Source organism: Chamaea fasciata, unplaced genomic scaffold, assembly GCF_029207755.1.
Source record: "Chamaea fasciata isolate MVZ Bird 193981 ecotype frontalis unplaced genomic scaffold, bChaFas1.0.hap1 SCAF_17, whole genome shotgun sequence".
NCBI classification, from domain to species: Eukaryota; Metazoa; Chordata; class Aves; order Passeriformes; family Sylviidae; genus Chamaea; species Chamaea fasciata.
Window position 1 is genome coordinate 8,537,408 of NW_027094102.1, and position 16,629 is coordinate 8,554,036.

Sequence of the window (16,629 nt, forward strand, 5' to 3'; positions counted from 1 at the left end):
AAGCTAAACTAAACCATACATTGTTTAATCTGGAGCACAGGTCTGAACACAGCCTTTGAATTGGTCTAGGAAACGTGGTGGTTTCAAAGCAGCCTGAGCTGGTCAAACGGCTCAATGCAGCAGTTTTATCCACTTCTTTCCATACCATAGCTGGCAGGAAGCTAACTGAACCATAAAACATGAACAGTGTTCTACTAGCTCAGTGTGCTGAAACAGCTTGGTGGTCTGCCAGAACTGGTGTAAGAGAGAAGGCAGGAATACACCAGTTGGGTGCAGGAAGTGTGGAGCTTTGTTAGCAAGCATTTAGACAGCACTAGGCTGGAATGGAACCAGAGCTGAAAGCCATCACTGACACTTCTTACTTTATATTGTGATAGATTAAGCAAGTCTGTAGCTGGGGTCAGGCCTATGGAATCCTTCCTACATGTTCAGCTGCATTTCTCTGCCCTTCTCCTTTGCTGGCTGTAATGCTTCTGCTGTTGCACAGTCAGCTGTGTCAAGCAGCTGATCTAGCAGAAAATTGATCATTTTTTGTAGTACCAGATTTTGCCTGAATCATGAACTGGTAACTACTGTTACACACAAGTGCCTGTCTCCAGAAAGTTGTGGGGACAGATCCGTGGTAAGGTGGGAAAGGGGAGTAGACTTACTGTAGCAGTTATAATTTAGATCTGCTTATAAGCTGTGCGTGTGCAGCCTTGTTAAAGACAAGGATTTAAAATACATTGCTTTCCTGATGAGAACAAGGAAGCATAAAGCATCTGAGAACTGGAAATGGGGAATGACAGCTTAAAGAGAATGTGAAGAGTTCAAAACCATAAAATGGAGTGATCAGAGGATTGCTTTTCATGAAGGAGAGAGGCGATGGATTGCATGGTTATATTTTGTCCTTTGTATCCATTAACATGTCCAGCAGAAACATCCTGTTATATTTCTGTTCTAGCCTTATGGACTACTTTTTAACCTCGTTTATTAAATATTTCAAGATGGGGCTTGCAAGGTCTCTGGATAAATGTCTATGCATTTCCAGGTCGTGGTTTCAGAGCAAATTCTGTCTTTGCTTTGTTCTCTTTGGACAGAATGAACTCCCCACTGGGTGTTTTCTTCCTGTTAACCTGGAAGAATTTCTTTTTTTAAAATCCTTTCCGCTAGTTTAACTTACTTTGCTGCCAACAGTAGCAAGCTGTGGTGGCAGATGGACTTCCATGTAGGTTTTCATGTATTTCAGCTAGTACTGGAACCATTGACTGTATAGTGCCCAGTCAAAAGGAGCTCTTTAGCCCTGTTCTTGCCATCATCAGTCACGGATCTTGTAAATTGCCTTTGCATCTCTGCTGGCTCTTAGGACTTGGGTGTAGAGGTTGTTTTCTACCTGCTTTTCTTACTGAACCAGATTACTGGGGAGTTGAGCAGATGTTGGACATTGCTGGGAGCAGCCTTTCCCTGGCAGGGACAGCTGGTCCTTAGATGGTCTTAGCTTGGCATAAAATCATATACTGAGGCCCTACTGCTTAATGGGGAGAATTCTGACATTTACAGGTTTGGGGGTTTTTTTCAGGTTTGTGTTAAAGGCTTTGTTCTTAGGAGCTCCTCTCAGTGGCAAAATGGTCAGATACAATGAATATAAATACAGAAATGACTAATTAAGTGGAATTCCCAGAGTGCATGATACATTTTGTAACAGTTTCATAATTGTACGTCTCTATCAGCTTTCTTTGTAGTGGTACCAAGTATTTAATCACACAGAGATGAGGTTCTTACTCCAGTGTGGAGCTGAGACTCCTGCAGGGAACAGAAGTGTAGCCTTGGGCTTTTGTCTCTAGTGCAGAGCCCTTGCTATCAGCAGGCCCACCTTAGGAGGGCCTTGGGACAGCCAGGCTCCAGCTTGTCCTTGCCTTTCAGCTCTTACCTTTCAAGTTGCTGTGAAGTGTTTCTTTTTCTTTATCTCCCAAAGTCCTACAGTGAAGAAACAACTAACAGCGTCCTTTTGTACTTGTGTAAAACTGTAACGTGGCAGGAGTTAATCAGGATTTACACTACCATGGCTGACCTCTGTTATTTATTACATTAAGTGACTAAATTGGGTTAATTACATTGGTTGAGGTTTCTGGAATGTAAACAGAGCTTTAGTGGTTGGTTGCAAGTGCATCATATTTCAAAATTCCGGCAGAAAATTAAAATTCCTCAAAGCTGAGTGTAAGTTCTAACAGATTTATCCATGATTTTATTAAGTTTTTAAGATATTTACCCTTGCTAAAGTATTACAGGTTATGGATTTGAAAAATCAGAAATCTTTTAACAACCATTCAAATTCAGCTGGAAGGCTTCACAGTTCTGGAATTTGTCTAACTTATTAATTGAAACCTGTTCAAATGGGGCAAGTTAGTATTGCTACATTTTCTGTCAGATTTCTTCACTGGTTACACTCCATGCCACTTAAAGTACAGGCACTCAGAGATTTTGAGGAGTGAAGAGAGATGTGACAGTCTAGGTGGAAGTCCAGGTGATCTTTTTTCTTTCCCTTCTAAAGGCATGGATACATGTTTCTGTGGGGTAATGACAGCTTAGGCAATCTTCAGTCACCTTTCTTTTCTTGTGCCTTCCCTCACACTGCCTTCCTATAGCTGTTTCTTAAATCCATCCAATTAATTCTTCGTGCAACTGTTTTCAATAAATTTTTGTTCTGTTACATTTTATTGAATTTAATTCCTTGGTTTGGTTCACCAGATGTTGGCAGAACTGTTTGTGCCATAATAAAAGGCAAAGCTTGGCATTGGGGATTAAGGTTAACAGAAGTAGCCTTGGGCTGGCTCTGTCTAAGTGACACTTCTGAGTGTCTGACTTATATGGAACAGTTGCTTGTGTTTCTAGTTGGAAACATTATTCAGAATTTTGCATATTTGACCCACTTGCATTGAGATATCAGAGACTTGCTTAGATTGCATAAAAGTCATTGGTGTAACTAAGTCTGAGTTTACTGATATCTCCTGGGAGGCTAAAATAATTCTTTCACTGAAAAAACACATTACTGGCTCCTGGAAAACCAAAATGACTGCTAATCTTACTGTCTTTATCACAAATCATATTGAAAAGCTTTTTAAATTTCTTGTTGTTGTTGTTGTTGTTTTATTGAGAAGTTTTATTCTCCAAGCAGTAAACAGCTCATTTTTTTCATAGGACTTTTATCTGCAATTTAAGAAAATTTGGTACAGAATTTGAAGAATAAGTAATACTCTTCATGAAAGTAAACTTGATATAGTTAAGATTTTTTTTTTAATTGTCTGCACTTTATTTTGAAATGCAAAACTTTGCTTCCCATCCACTCAGTCTCAAAGAAGGATAGTTCTTTACTCTCAATAAAAGATCTGATCCTCCAGTTTCTACATTTTTTGGGAAGGCTTTTGTTTTGTTTGCTTAACTTTTTTGTGGGGTTGAATTTGAAAATTGTGGCCTATTGTAATTCTGATTTCCTCTGGCTTTTCTCATTTGCCCTGCCACACCAGCATCCCTCCTTCACTGTCACTTTGCCATCTTTTTCCCTTATACTGGCTCTTTGAACTCTGGGACTTGCTGCTTTGCTGATATAACTCAAATTAAATTCTGAGGTTTTTCTTGATTTAGGCCGCATAAGTTTTCCATACTGTCTTGCTTCCTGGGTGAACAAACCATTGTGCTAGAGAAAGGAAAAAGGAACAAATTTTATTTGTGGAAGGGTGGTGTGAAGCCTTGACTTAAATGTGGATTTCAGCTCTCATTAAGGCTTTATTGGGAGAGAAAACAATCCAAATTTAAGAGATGGCGGGAAACACATATGTAGACATGATTTCACCATTGTTTTAGTCTGGAATTGCTTTGATTGCATTTAACTTGAGTTTTTTAATTAAAAAAATAACAAAAAAGGAGTATGGAAACAGGGACATGAGGGGGTGTCACTGTCCGTCTTTGGTACTGAGCAGTTTATGCTGTGTTCTTACAGTAAGGCATGTTGATGTTGCATATTGTCAAGAAGAATTACATTTAAATATCACAGGAAAAGCAAGCAAAACAACATCCCACTTTTACAGGTTTTCTGAGTTGGCACCTGCTTCTATTGAGAAAAGCAAGACTTCTCAGTTGTCAGGAGTTGCTGCTATGGAGTGTTTACAGTGCGGCACTTTGCAATACACAGAGTATAAAAATATTTGGTTGTGGTCTGTGTTCCGTATGCTGCAGCAAGATAAGGTCTCTGATATAAATAATCCACTTTTGTTTGTTTTTATAGTTTTTTTAAGCTAAACTATAGTAAGTCATTACCATAGTTACCTGCTTACAAAGTGCATTGCCATCACATAAAATTTGACTTACAAAACAGTCATAAAATGTGAAATGAAATTGCTTTAGGGTTTAAGTATACTTTAGTCTGTCCCCTGGGAGCAGTAGTTACTAATCCTTTAGTCACATGATGGCATAGAGAAACAAAGATTTAAGCTTCAGGTGATGCTCAGGTTAGCTTGTTGCTCCCCATGAATGATTTGCAAGAGCACTCAGAGGTGCTTATTGTCAACCTTGACAACATCACAGACCAATTAATACTAACCTAGTGATGCAAAACCAGGGAACTTTTAAGAAGTTATTTCAGGTGTCTGTTCTTTCACTTGAACTGGAAGCACATTTTTAAAATTGTGCTAAGAAAGCAAAATCACACACAAAAAATCAAAAACTAAGTAGACAAAGGTTGCTTGGCAAAATTAATATTTTTAGTACAATTGGCTTATCAGTGAGGAGTTTGGTTCAGACTGACAAGCTCAGCGTGTGGTGGGAGTTCAGTGGGAGCAGGGACATTGCAGGATCACATGCCAAGTGGTGACCAGCTGGTGAGATCCTTCCTAAGGTGAGACCATTCTTGCTCATTAAACACTTCTTGAGAAATATTTAGTTATCATAGAAGAGATCATAGAAATTCTGGCTCTTTCCTTTGGAGCAGAAACTTGAGTCCACCCCTTAAGCAACTGTTCTAGTCACCAAGTTATTGCACAGCTTACATTTGGTCTCTTTTGTTCTTTCCCCCCAGATTTGTTTCACTTTTTTTCAAGTAACCCTACACTAGGGAAATGATTCAAAATTAAAAATTAACTCTCCTCTTGACAGGTTGTTTTAACAGGGATCAGTTCCTTGATGTGGCTCACAACTCAGCTACAGGAACTCTGCTCACACAGCTGGGAGAGCCAGGGAGGGGGAAGCAGCAGTTTGTGCTGAACAGGGTATTCCCACTAAAAGAAATTCACACAAAATGCAGTTTTTTTTATCATTAATAGAATTGGAAACTATAGTTCAAACAATTTAAGAAGATGCCGCCATTGTTTTGTTACTTGAACTGAATGAAAAGATTGCTCATATTATCAGGTCCCTCGCAGATTGGTAAATTGGTAAAATAGTGTGGTAGTTAAAGACAGTAGCCTATTCCACTAGCACAATTAAATCTGAAAAAACATGCTAGTACATTTCTGTTTTCCTGTCTATTCCTTAATTTTTCCAGTTTCATTGCCTCAAGAAAACCCCTCTGTGAGTTTGAATAGCTTGTCAGCTGAAAAAAAAAAAAGGAAGTGTATTTCAGGTCAGTTTTTGTACTTAGTCTATGAGTCACCACCAGTTGATTTGAAAATCCCCAGCATACTCAGGCTTCTTGAACCAAGGAGGAAAATTACATCACTTTAAGTAGTTTTTGAAATTACTTAACCAAACATACATGTTTGTGTGACCATTTCATAAGATTGGTATTAGGTCAGCACCTTTTTTTGCTGAATTGTAGCTTGGTTTTGGCTGTGACTGAATAGTCATTCAGTTCTGGTTTAGCTAATAGCAGTTTAACACTTTTCCTGACCCCGAATCAGTTAGTTTAGGAAAGGAACAACATTGAAAAGTGAAAAGCATCGCATTATGGGGGCAGGAGCTTTACAGCTGATTTTCATATGTAGAGCTGAGACACAACCTGCAGTGTCACAGCTTCTTTGTAAACCTCACAATCTGAGCTGAAAAGGAAACTGGTGTGTTCTGCTGGTGGCAGTCTTGTACCTGGAAATAAGAAATAAAGCCAAAGGGCAGAGAACTCTATTGTCCATTTCCTTTCCTGGTTTAAGGTGTGCCTGCGTAGGTACAGTCTGGAAATAAAAGCCCAAGGCTTCTCAGGGAGTTATGGGGATGGCTTTATTTGCTGGTGAGAAACTTGGGCTTAGAGACCCCTTTGAGGATATTGTTTGCAAATTGTAATAAACAAAGACTTTAATGTGGTGATGGGAAGATGAGAAAAGACATGGTATGATGCTGTTTTTTGTGGATCACTCTGCAAACAGTTCCCACGCTGAATAAGCTTTTTTCTACTTCCATGAAAAAACCAGCATTCAGAGCTTGTTTGGTTTTAGGTTTGATCATTTTGATTTAGTTGTGGTCTTTGGTTTAGTTGACACTGATGCTGCAGTTTCTTCCAGGATAGCTGGATTAGCACAGCTCTCTTGGGATACATGAAGCATATCCCAGCCCAAGGAGTTCTTCTGCCACCTTCTGTGCATAATCAGCTAAACTGACAAACCCTCTCAGTCTCCTGTCAGCAGACTTGTACTGTGTTGGCATCTTCATTGTCATAATTGCTTAAGGAGGGGGGAAAGCAGACATTGTATTTTTCACACATATAGGTGACATAGCAGCTCTTTGTATTGTCAAATCAATCTAAATTTTGGGCTAAATGGAGCAGGAGGCAGATTTTCTTGAATCCAAACACAGCAAGTAACAGTAATGGCCTCAGACACATGGTATTGATTGATTTCAGCCAAGGCATGTCAGCAGATAACTGCTGCTAAATGCTGCCAACACTTGTAAAAGGGGAGGGGGTGTGTGTGAGGCGAAAAAAGTCACAGGTCTTGGTGTCAAAGCTCAAAACATGACAAGTTTTTGTTTGTTTATTTAAACCAGCTTTACTACATTTTGCCAGCATTTTGCAACTTATGTCAACAGAGGAGTTTCTCTGAGAGCTGACATTAATGTGTCTGCTAGGCAGCACTGCTGTGCCTACAGAACTAGTGGGAGACACTTCTGAAATTGTTGAAATTGTTGAAATTCCAGATGTTGTTAGCCTGGTGTAGCTATTCTAGAGTAGTAAAACACAAGATGGGCAAACACTCCTACATTTGTTCTCTCTTTTTCAGTTATATGTCCTTCCATCTATATTTTCATGTGTTTTTCATATTTATTTTTAGTTTCCTTAAATGTTATCTTGACACATGTTAACCAAGCTTTTGCTCAATGAGAAGTGATCATATAGCACTGTATTTTCCATAGATTCGTGTAGAAAGTAGCCAAAATGACTGGAAGGTTTGTTTTGGGGGTTTTTGGGTTTTTTTGTTTGGTTTTTTTTGTTTGTCTTTTGTTTTTCTGTGCAGGTAAATATTAGGGGGGTGGTTCAGATGTTTCTCTTGTGATGTTGTTGAATTCTGATCCGTATGGGTCAATGTATGATTTTGTTTTCTTGCATGCATTAAAAGCTTAAGGAAATTAAATTTGTTGACCCAGCTCTGATAAAATTTCACTTGTATTTTGTCAGAATCATATCACTGTTCTCTGACTGTCCTTTGCAGCTGATTCTTTTGAAAAATATCTGTAAGTTCTTTTTAACTGAGTTGAGCATTTCCTATTCATTAGGGTTTGCCTAAATTTTGTTCTGAGAGAATGAAGTTGCAGATGCTCTTATTTTAAATAGATGAAATAAAAATCTTTGAGAAGTATGGATGACAAACCATAACATTGTTTGTTGGAACACTTTTCATCAGTTTTCAGTCTTTAACCCTGTTGTTTGTATCTGTTACAGATCCTGGCTCTGCTGAACGCACAGCACAAAAACGGAAATTTCCCAGCCCTCCACATTCCTCCAATGGCCACTCACCTCAAGATGCATCAACAAGTCCTATAAAAAAGAAAAAGAAGCCTGGTCTATTGAACAGTAATAATAAAGAACAGGTAAGAGAAGTCATGGTTTTATTACACTGGAATATGAAACAGTAGAGGATGTAGAGATAGCTGATCAGGAGCTCAGTATTCTTTAAGGAAGCTCCATTTTTGTACTCTTGAGGAATGGATGTTAATTTTTGAATGCAGTGGGGGTAGGATTTGGTATTATAATTTGAATGATTTGAATGCTCTTTGATTATTGTTTTACATCTGTCGAAAAAGACCACCTGTGTCCTGCTTAGTGCTTTCATAAAGGTAATAAGATGTATAACCAATAAATGCCATTTGGAACAGAATTATTATGAATAATAACAATAATTAATAATAACAGTAATAAAACCAACAATACCTGGTTTTTATTAAAACCATTAGCAGGAAATGTTCAGTAGTGTGATAACCTGGGTTAAGAAAGGTCTCATAATGTCAGTGAAGTTCCTCATCTGCTTGCAGTCCTTTCCTACTCTCCGTTAGAGAGCTCCACCTTGGTGCTCTGTGTATTTCCTCCCCTTCCTCAAAATTTCCAGGCAGTGTACACTCCTACCAAACCAGTTAAATCAAGGGGTCACACAGACTTTTCAGTCTTTATGCTTGTAACCTTGTTTTTGCTGTCTTCTGACTGCTGAATTGATAGCATTTGTTGTCCTACTTAAAACTTGGCTCCAGAAGACTTTGACAATTTCTGATTCATTGTACGGTGCACATAAAGAATTATATGAATTGTATTGAACAGCAAATGTTGTAAAGCATCTGTATCATCTTGGAGTAGGTTACATGAAAACAGTCTTCAGCTTTACTGAAATTACTTCGCAGCTGATGTGCTAATGACATGCCTGTGTATTTTTCAAAGTGCTTTTTTGTGTCACGGGGTTTTTTTGCCAGTGTCATGTAAACACAGGATTAAGTTCTGAGTGTTCAAAGCACTTTCTCCTGGCATAAGAGCATCCACATTATCCTGGTACAATTGCACTGGTGAAGAAAGAAAATGAAATTCCTACTCACTGCAGTTGTCCTGGGACAAAAGCTGGCAATAAATCAGGCCTTAAACCCGTGTAAATTGTATTTTATTTCAGGATAATCAAGAGGTGTAACTGTATCATGTGGAGGTGCACTGGGGTCAGTTTGGCATTTGCTGAGCTTCACTGCAGCCTGGCTTTTTTCCTTTACATCTTGGACATTTTCTAGACAGATACTGCCCCTCTGAAGTCTGAGCTTCTAACTGTGCAGTGCAGAGATAATTTTGCAAACAGTGGAATTGAATCCTTGGGTATAAATTTCCACTTTTTCTTCCTGCATTTAAAAATACATGTGAAAACGCAGTTGCAGTTGTTGAACTTGATAAATTCCCCTTGGTAAATACTTTTCTGTTTTCCAGGTATCTCAGACCTGAAATGTACAGGATAGAATAAAGTTGTGTATCTAATGAAGAAAACCAATCAGACTTGCTTATTTTGCTGTATTTATTACAAGTTAGCAAGAAAATATCACCTGTTTAGTTCTGTTTAGCTTTTGCAAGTTGCTTTTCATTTGATGTTGTCTTGCATGTCGAATTTGAAGTGGGCATGCCTGAAGATTGTTGTGTCTAAATAGGTTCAAACTCTGCTCTCTGTGGTAGTGGAAGTTGTTTTTAAAGATTCTTTTACTGCTGAGCACATGTGAGCTGAGCATACAGGTTCTAGTTTTGCTCTCAGGGTGAGTTTGAGTATGATGTAGCTGCTAGCTGTGGTTTTGATTGACTGATAAATCTGTTTTGAGGTATGACAACCTCCCTGGAAACCTCTAACTTAATATTCTACCTTACAAAGTGCTTTATAGTACTTAAACATTTCAAGGTACAATTACTAAAATTATAGTTGCACGAAGCTTTCTATCACATGTTATGGGTGCAGTAACAGATCTTCAGAATGGTACCATCAAGTATTTAAAGTGCTGGAAATCAAGCAAAGAATTAAGGAATTGTAGAATGTAACTAAGGTGAAAAATCAGGAGTTTCTGACAGTCAATTGCTCAGTTATAATGTAATTGAAGTTGTCAGCTTGTTTTACTACTAGTTTCAATAGTAGTTTAAACTGAATATAAATAGTCATCTTTTTCTCTCCAAAACAGCACTACAATACTGTTGTTTGTTTTCTTCAGTTTTCTTTGTCATTCTGCAGGTCTTAATAATTTCAATAAGGCCTTTAAAACAAGCTACCACCTAGTTGAGCTTGAACTTTATTAACTGTTAAAATTTTAATTCTTAAAACATATTACTGTGACTAGGATAAATGAAAAGGTCTCTTGATGCAGTTGAATCATTCATTTTCAGTCTTTCAGTTTTGTTCTTTGCATCTCTCTTGAGTCACTAAACCCTTTTTTTTTGTTTGTTTCTTAAACTTGGCTTTGGCAAAATAAAGGCAGATGATAGATGTCTAAATGATCAATGCATCCTTGAACAGAAAACCAATGCATCTCATGTTCCAGAAAAAATTGACTTCTCTTCAAGTTTGGATGTTATGATTTCTGTGAAAGTTTCACTAGTTTTATGTTTGTCCTAAAGCAGAATCTTTGAATCTTACAAAGTTAGTGTGGATATACTACTTATATCCACTTCAAAGTCAGAATATGTATGAAATTCCTCTGGTAATTTCCTTTATCTGCAGTGGAGGAAGTGCCCCATAGCTGCCTTTCCACATATACAAGATTGAGATGTTGGTCTCACAGCTGTGCTGCATTTAGCTGGAAACAAAACATGTTTCTGCACTGGAAATTACAAGTTTCCTCATTCTGGTTTCTTTGTTTGAATGCTTGTTCTAGTAATTAATTTGAAAGGGACTTAAATCCTTATGCTGTCCTGCTTATTCCACAAGATCTCATAGAACCGTTCTTCTGAAATTCTTGTCATGTTATGTCATTAAATGTGTGTATAGAAAGTACAGAAGTAACACTTTGCCCATTTCTGTGGTGTGAACAAAGTGTCTCTTTGGGCTTTATCATCTGTGGAATAGAAAATGAAAACCACCAAAACCTGCACAAAATCATGTGACATTTTAGATGGCAGAGTGTTTATGGATAACATCCTTTCTTTGCCTAAAATACCATATAGCGTTAGATAATCTGGGGCTTTTTTAAGATACAACATCTTCAGGTGGGTTGTTGCTTCTACCTTGAACATCCCTTATTCCTGCAAGTAATGAGACCTCCTCCTTTGTAACTCTAGGTATCTAGAAATGCCATGATTCAAAGTGGTGTGCTGGTGCTTTCTGGGGACATTATTTATGCCCTGTATGATTGATTTTGTTCAGGTTGCCTCAAAGGTACAGAACACACATTTGGTTGCCCTGTTCTGTGAATCATGTGGGTGTGTCACAGCTTGAGAGTCTCAGAAGCTGCAGATTTGTAAATGGTGTAGGACACTAGCAAAATGACCTGAGAATCGTACAAAATGGTTCTTCAGACTACATGTGTTTGGATAATTGCAAGTGATGTCACGAGCAAGTGGTTTTACATCAAACAAAAGAAGTCACATTAAATGAGCTGTGTGAAATCTCAAGGCTGTTTCCCTCCTCAGCAAACCACCCCTATAACGTATACCAAACAGAGAATTTGAGTTCCCTTGTCATTAATAAATAGAAAGTAGTTTTCCAATAAATGTTAGCAGCTGTTCAAAGACGATGTAACAAACTTTAGGTATCTCTGGACCCATTTAAGCCATCCCAGGCTCTTCACTTCTGTGTTTTGGCGTCAGCTGTGTCATCTTTGAGCTGTCAGGCTCAAGGGGAAGACCAGTTCATGCAGGTTACAAAGTTAATGCTGTTCTCTAGTGCAGGCAAACCAGTAGAGATGTGAGTCTTAAACTGTGATATGCATTTAGGTGGTGAATGAAATCTCTCCTGTAGCGGAGGTGGCTGCTCAGAATGTGAATTTGCTCCTTTGTCATCCTTCTCTACAGTTTGCCCTATTAATCAAAATCAGCATTGGCTTGCTTCGTGATGCAAAGCTATAAACTGCTGCAAACTAGCACAGATTTGCATGGTGTTCAACTCCTTGTTTCAGGACTAACTTCTTCAGTTGCCCCAGGTTTAGCCACCACTAAATATCTCAGTATTTAGCTTGCACGACCTCATGAAATTCTGAGTTTAGAGGCCGTAATAGCTTCTATAGCAATACTTCTTTCTTGAAGCTGAAAGTGTTTGCTGGCTCTTGTTGGATTGCATGTCTTGCACTCAATGCCCTCACTTGCCACAAAAAATTTATTTCTGGTCTTGAGTGCAAATTGTCATTCGACATCTGAATAAGCAGTAAAGTTCTTTATGAATGATTTTGTGCAATGACTAAGATACTGTGCTTGCATAAATGTTAATCAAACTCTGTAAATTGCTGTTTGCTTATATATTATGAATATTGTGTTTTGAAAAAATGCAAATTTGTTTTGAAACCAAACCTGTTTTTCTTGCCTACATTTCAGTCAGAACTAAGACATGGTCCGTTTTACTATATGAAGCAGCCACTCACCACAGACCCTGTTGATGTTGTACCACAGGATGGACGGAATGATTTCTATTGCTGGGTTTGTCATCGGGAAGGCCAAGTCCTCTGCTGTGAACTCTGTCCTCGGGTTTATCATGCTAAGTGTCTGAAACTGACAGCCGAACCAGAGGGGGATTGGTTTTGCCCAGAATGTGAGGTTAGTTTGCTATAAGGAGTGGATTTCTTTCTTGGTTTTGAGATTTAAGCAGCTTTTTCTGTGTGCTGAAATGTTTCTGGTTTATTCCTGCATTGCCTCTTGGTCACGGTACCAGAAAAATTTGTACAGAAGAGGCCATGGCTCTGCTTCACCATTTTTTCTCAGTTTGTTACCTGGCTTGTGTTTGCCTTCTTAGCACGAGTCTCCAACTTCCTTTGTGTCTCCAGCTCTAGAGAAGCACCATTTCAAAGAGTGATCTCTTCATCAGGCACCAGTAATTCTGAAATCATTCTGCAGTTTTCACTGGTTTAACTTGTGCCTCTTCTGGTGGGCTGATCAGCTTTTCAGCAGTGCAGAAAAATTGCACTATAGGGTCTGCATAAACAAGTGGGTATTTTGTTACTGTGGAAGAATTCAATCATTCCTCTCCAGTGATTCCTGGGGAGAGAATACTTAGCATCCAAGTATCTGTAGTGAAAGCAAATTGGTTTAGGGCATGTTTTCCTCTGATCACTTATTTTATTAGAGCCCAGGTGACCTTCTCACTCTCTCACATTGCTCTGAAGCCACATTGTATTTGGGAATTTTTTGTATTCACATATTCACCTTGTGTGATCTTGAACATGCTGGATAATTTTCTGGTCTTTTCCCTTTTTCCTTTTTTTCTTCTTTTTCGATAACATACACAGGCCAAAATCCAGGTAAAATAGATGTCCAAAGTACTTGTACTGCATTATCAGAAATGTTTTGTTTCTTATAAAACAGCTATTACCTGTCATTTGAATGCTAGAATGTTTCAGTGGAGAAGGATTTATCTAGAAATGTTTGCTAACAAAGTGTTTTTTTAATCTGAACTTTTAGAAAATCACTGTTGCAGAATGCATAGAAACACAGAGTAAAGCAATGACAATGCTCACCATCGAACAGCTATCATATCTACTGAAGTTTGCACTACAGAAAATGAAACAGCCAGGGGTAAGGAAATTTTTGTTCGTTTCTTCTTTAAATACTTGGATCATGTGTTTGTCATAATCTGGGGTCTGCTTCCTTTAGTGGATGATGAATGTTTAGTTTAGTTTATCAGATTGTCTGTGACAGCTTCTGTTCTATCTGCCACCTGTCTAGCACAGACAGATCAGTTTAGGTTGTACAGACTGTTTTTGGAATGCATTTAAAATGTAGTTCTGTGATGTAACTTCTGGATGTATTTTCAGTTGGTGATTTTCCAGTGGAAGGTGGTGGTTTCTTACTCTCTGAAAGTGGACAATGCTGTATCAGACATAAAAGGAGAATGTGAGGACTTGATCTCTTCCCAGTATATTTATATGGACAGAAGCCCTAGGCACTGACACTGTTGCATTATTGATTATAAGTGCTGAAAGTGTAGCTTCTGTCTGTTATTAGCAAATGTTCTTACCACAGAAATTGGTTGAATCACATGCTTTTAAAGTGCTGAGGAAATTTCCTTCAGTGTGTCTAAAACGTGTGTAAACATTGTGTGTTGTAAATCACAACAGTACCTTCTACAACTCCCCCAATTTTTGTGACTTTTGCAATTCATCACGTCCAGCATATGAAAAATCAGTTAAATGAGACCTTTTAGTTCCTGTTGTTCTGCTAATAATTTATTACCTCACAACGTTCTATAATTACCTTTGAAGGATTTTGTCTGATAACACAGCTGGAAATAGTATTAGAAAATGAGTGAGTGTTGTCATTGATGAAACTGTTCAGTATTAGCAACCAGTGTGGTTATTTTTTCCCCTAACAGACAGAGCCATTTCAAAAGCCAGTTTCACTGGATCAACACCCAGATTATGCAGAATATATCTTTCATCCAATGGACCTTTGTACATTAGAGAAGGTTTGTATGAAGCTAACAGAGGAAGGCTCCTTGAGTTTGATTGCTATCTGTAACATTTCTAAAATGTTTGATGGCAGGAGGACAGAAGTTGTTTGAAATCATTTTGATGGGTGGGGTGGTTTCTTGATTAGTATGAAAGTCAGTTCATTTACAGCTTAAAAACAATCATATGTTAACTGACCTTCACTGTTTTGTCTGAGCCAGTAACAAATACTCGGGAAAAAATAGTGTGAAAAAGACAAGCTTACGCTGCTGACTTCCTCCTGTTAAATTAATCTGATTCTGTAAATGATCTTCAGGAGAGACTTCTTAAAGCAGGATTTTCATTTGATCATTATGTTTCATTTGATCGTTATGGATCATTGGTTCATTAATTAGGGACCATTTGATGTATATATCCAGGGGTCATTCCAGACTCATTTTACTGATCATTCAACAAATACTGTAATCTCCACTGCACCTGAGGTGTAGAAGAAAAAAGAAAGTCAAGAGGTGGATAATGGGACTTTCATTCTCAGTTCAGTAGTAATTTGAAAGTACATAGAATGAAGAAATTCTCAATTCTCCATTGCTTAATGAAGAGTGAAGCATTGCAGAGCTTTGTTCTGTCAGGACCTGGTGAGGTGATAAGTTTTGGTTTGTGGAGGCTGATGTCTTTATGGTATAAAGTATGCTAACAAAACCATGGGACTGATTTTATTTATTCAAATTGCTTTACCCACTAGGTAGACTGTAATATCAAACATATTGTCTAATGTACTGTGACCAGTATTTTTTATGGGTCTTGTCAAAATCAAAACTGCTGTGGAGTGATAATGCATCAGTAGAAGAAACCAAAGACTGTTTTCTGCAGAAACATCATGTTCCTAATGCTGTGTTAGGAAACATGATTTTTTGGAAATGTTTGAGATATTGATTTAAATAATTCACTATTTAATTTAGACAGTTCATACACTTCCAGGGCAGTCAGAAGGCACCTTGAATGTGAGAGATTCTTAAGCATTTAGAATCATAAGTCTGCAGTGAATCAATACCATAGAAACAGACTGGTTTGGGTTGGAAGAGCCTTTAAAGCTCATCTCGTTCCAACCCCCTGCTGTGGATAGGACCAGGTTGCTCAGGGTTCTGTCCTGCCTGGCCTTGAACACCTCCAGGTGTCTGTTTTATTTATTGTATGACTGATAGGACACAACCTTGAGGAAGAAGCTGTCACTTTTTACTGATTTCTTTTTCCTGATACATTCTTAATTTCTTCTTTACAGAATGTTAAAAAGAAAATGTACGGTTGCACTGAAGCATTTTTGGCTGATGCCAAATGGATTTTGCACAACTGCATTATTTACAATGGGGGTAAGTATTAATATGTACTTACATCCTCAGATATGAAACTTTGGGATAGTTAAATTCATGGAGCAAATTCTAGATTTCTGCACTGAAAGTGTCTTCCTGTTAATGACCATAGTGCCTTAAACAACTAATTTCTTTGAACAACTGCCATAAATAAAACTGCCAGATACAACCTGTGCTGTCACTTGCTCATTCCACCTTAGAGAAAACATTTCCAATGCGGTAGAATCATGGAATGGTTTGGACCTCTGATGACCTGATCCAATTTGCATCATTTAATTCCAGCCCCCAAATTGTTTTAATGTTTTGCATCGTACCTCACTTGATTGAGACCTAATTGAGAAGATCATACAGCACATCCCTCATTGAAAGGGTGTGTCAGTGGTGGGAAGGCTGCAATAGGCTACCAAAAGGAACATTTAACGATTATTAAATGTTACATTGAGAAGAAAAGTGTTGTTCTGCTTTCTGAAGTACATCTACAAGCATGTACTTCATGCATATGTTTTTACATAGTTTTTTTAGATCTTCTCTTTTGTTTTTATGGACAGCTTTTATGTCTGAAAACTGTTGATTTTATCTTATTTCTGCCATAACAATTTTCTTGGTTAAAGCATTTTGTTGTTTCCTCAGGAAATCACAAATTGACACAAACAGCAAAAGTCATCATCAAAATCTGTGAGCATGAGGTATGGGAGCCTCAATTAAATAAATTGTTCTGTATGTTTAGTATTCCATGCCATGTATTTGTGAGTGATGTAATATGTATTTTCCAAGA

General features: G+C 38.0%; 1 protein-coding gene across 6 annotated transcripts in view; it reads left to right on the forward strand.

Annotated features, from left to right (window-relative positions):
- ZMYND8 (zinc finger MYND-type containing 8) overlaps window positions 1-16,629 on the forward strand; it is a 48,721-nt gene that overhangs the window by 13,002 nt on the left and 19,090 nt on the right. For 5 of the 6 annotated variants that reach the window (XM_066199155.1, XM_066199149.1, XM_066199154.1 and 2 more), the window contains exons 3-8: window positions 7,838-7,986; window positions 12,422-12,640; window positions 13,502-13,615; window positions 14,412-14,504; window positions 15,767-15,854; window positions 16,485-16,540. In XM_066199155.1, coding sequence (XP_066055252.1) covers window positions 7,838-7,986; window positions 12,422-12,640; window positions 13,502-13,615; window positions 14,412-14,504; window positions 15,767-15,854; window positions 16,485-16,540 — 719 coding nt within the window. The remainder of the gene's footprint in view (window positions 1-7,837; window positions 7,987-12,421; window positions 12,641-13,501; window positions 13,616-14,411; window positions 14,505-15,766; window positions 15,855-16,484; window positions 16,541-16,629) is intronic. The other variant, XM_066199153.1, reaches the window with a different exon arrangement.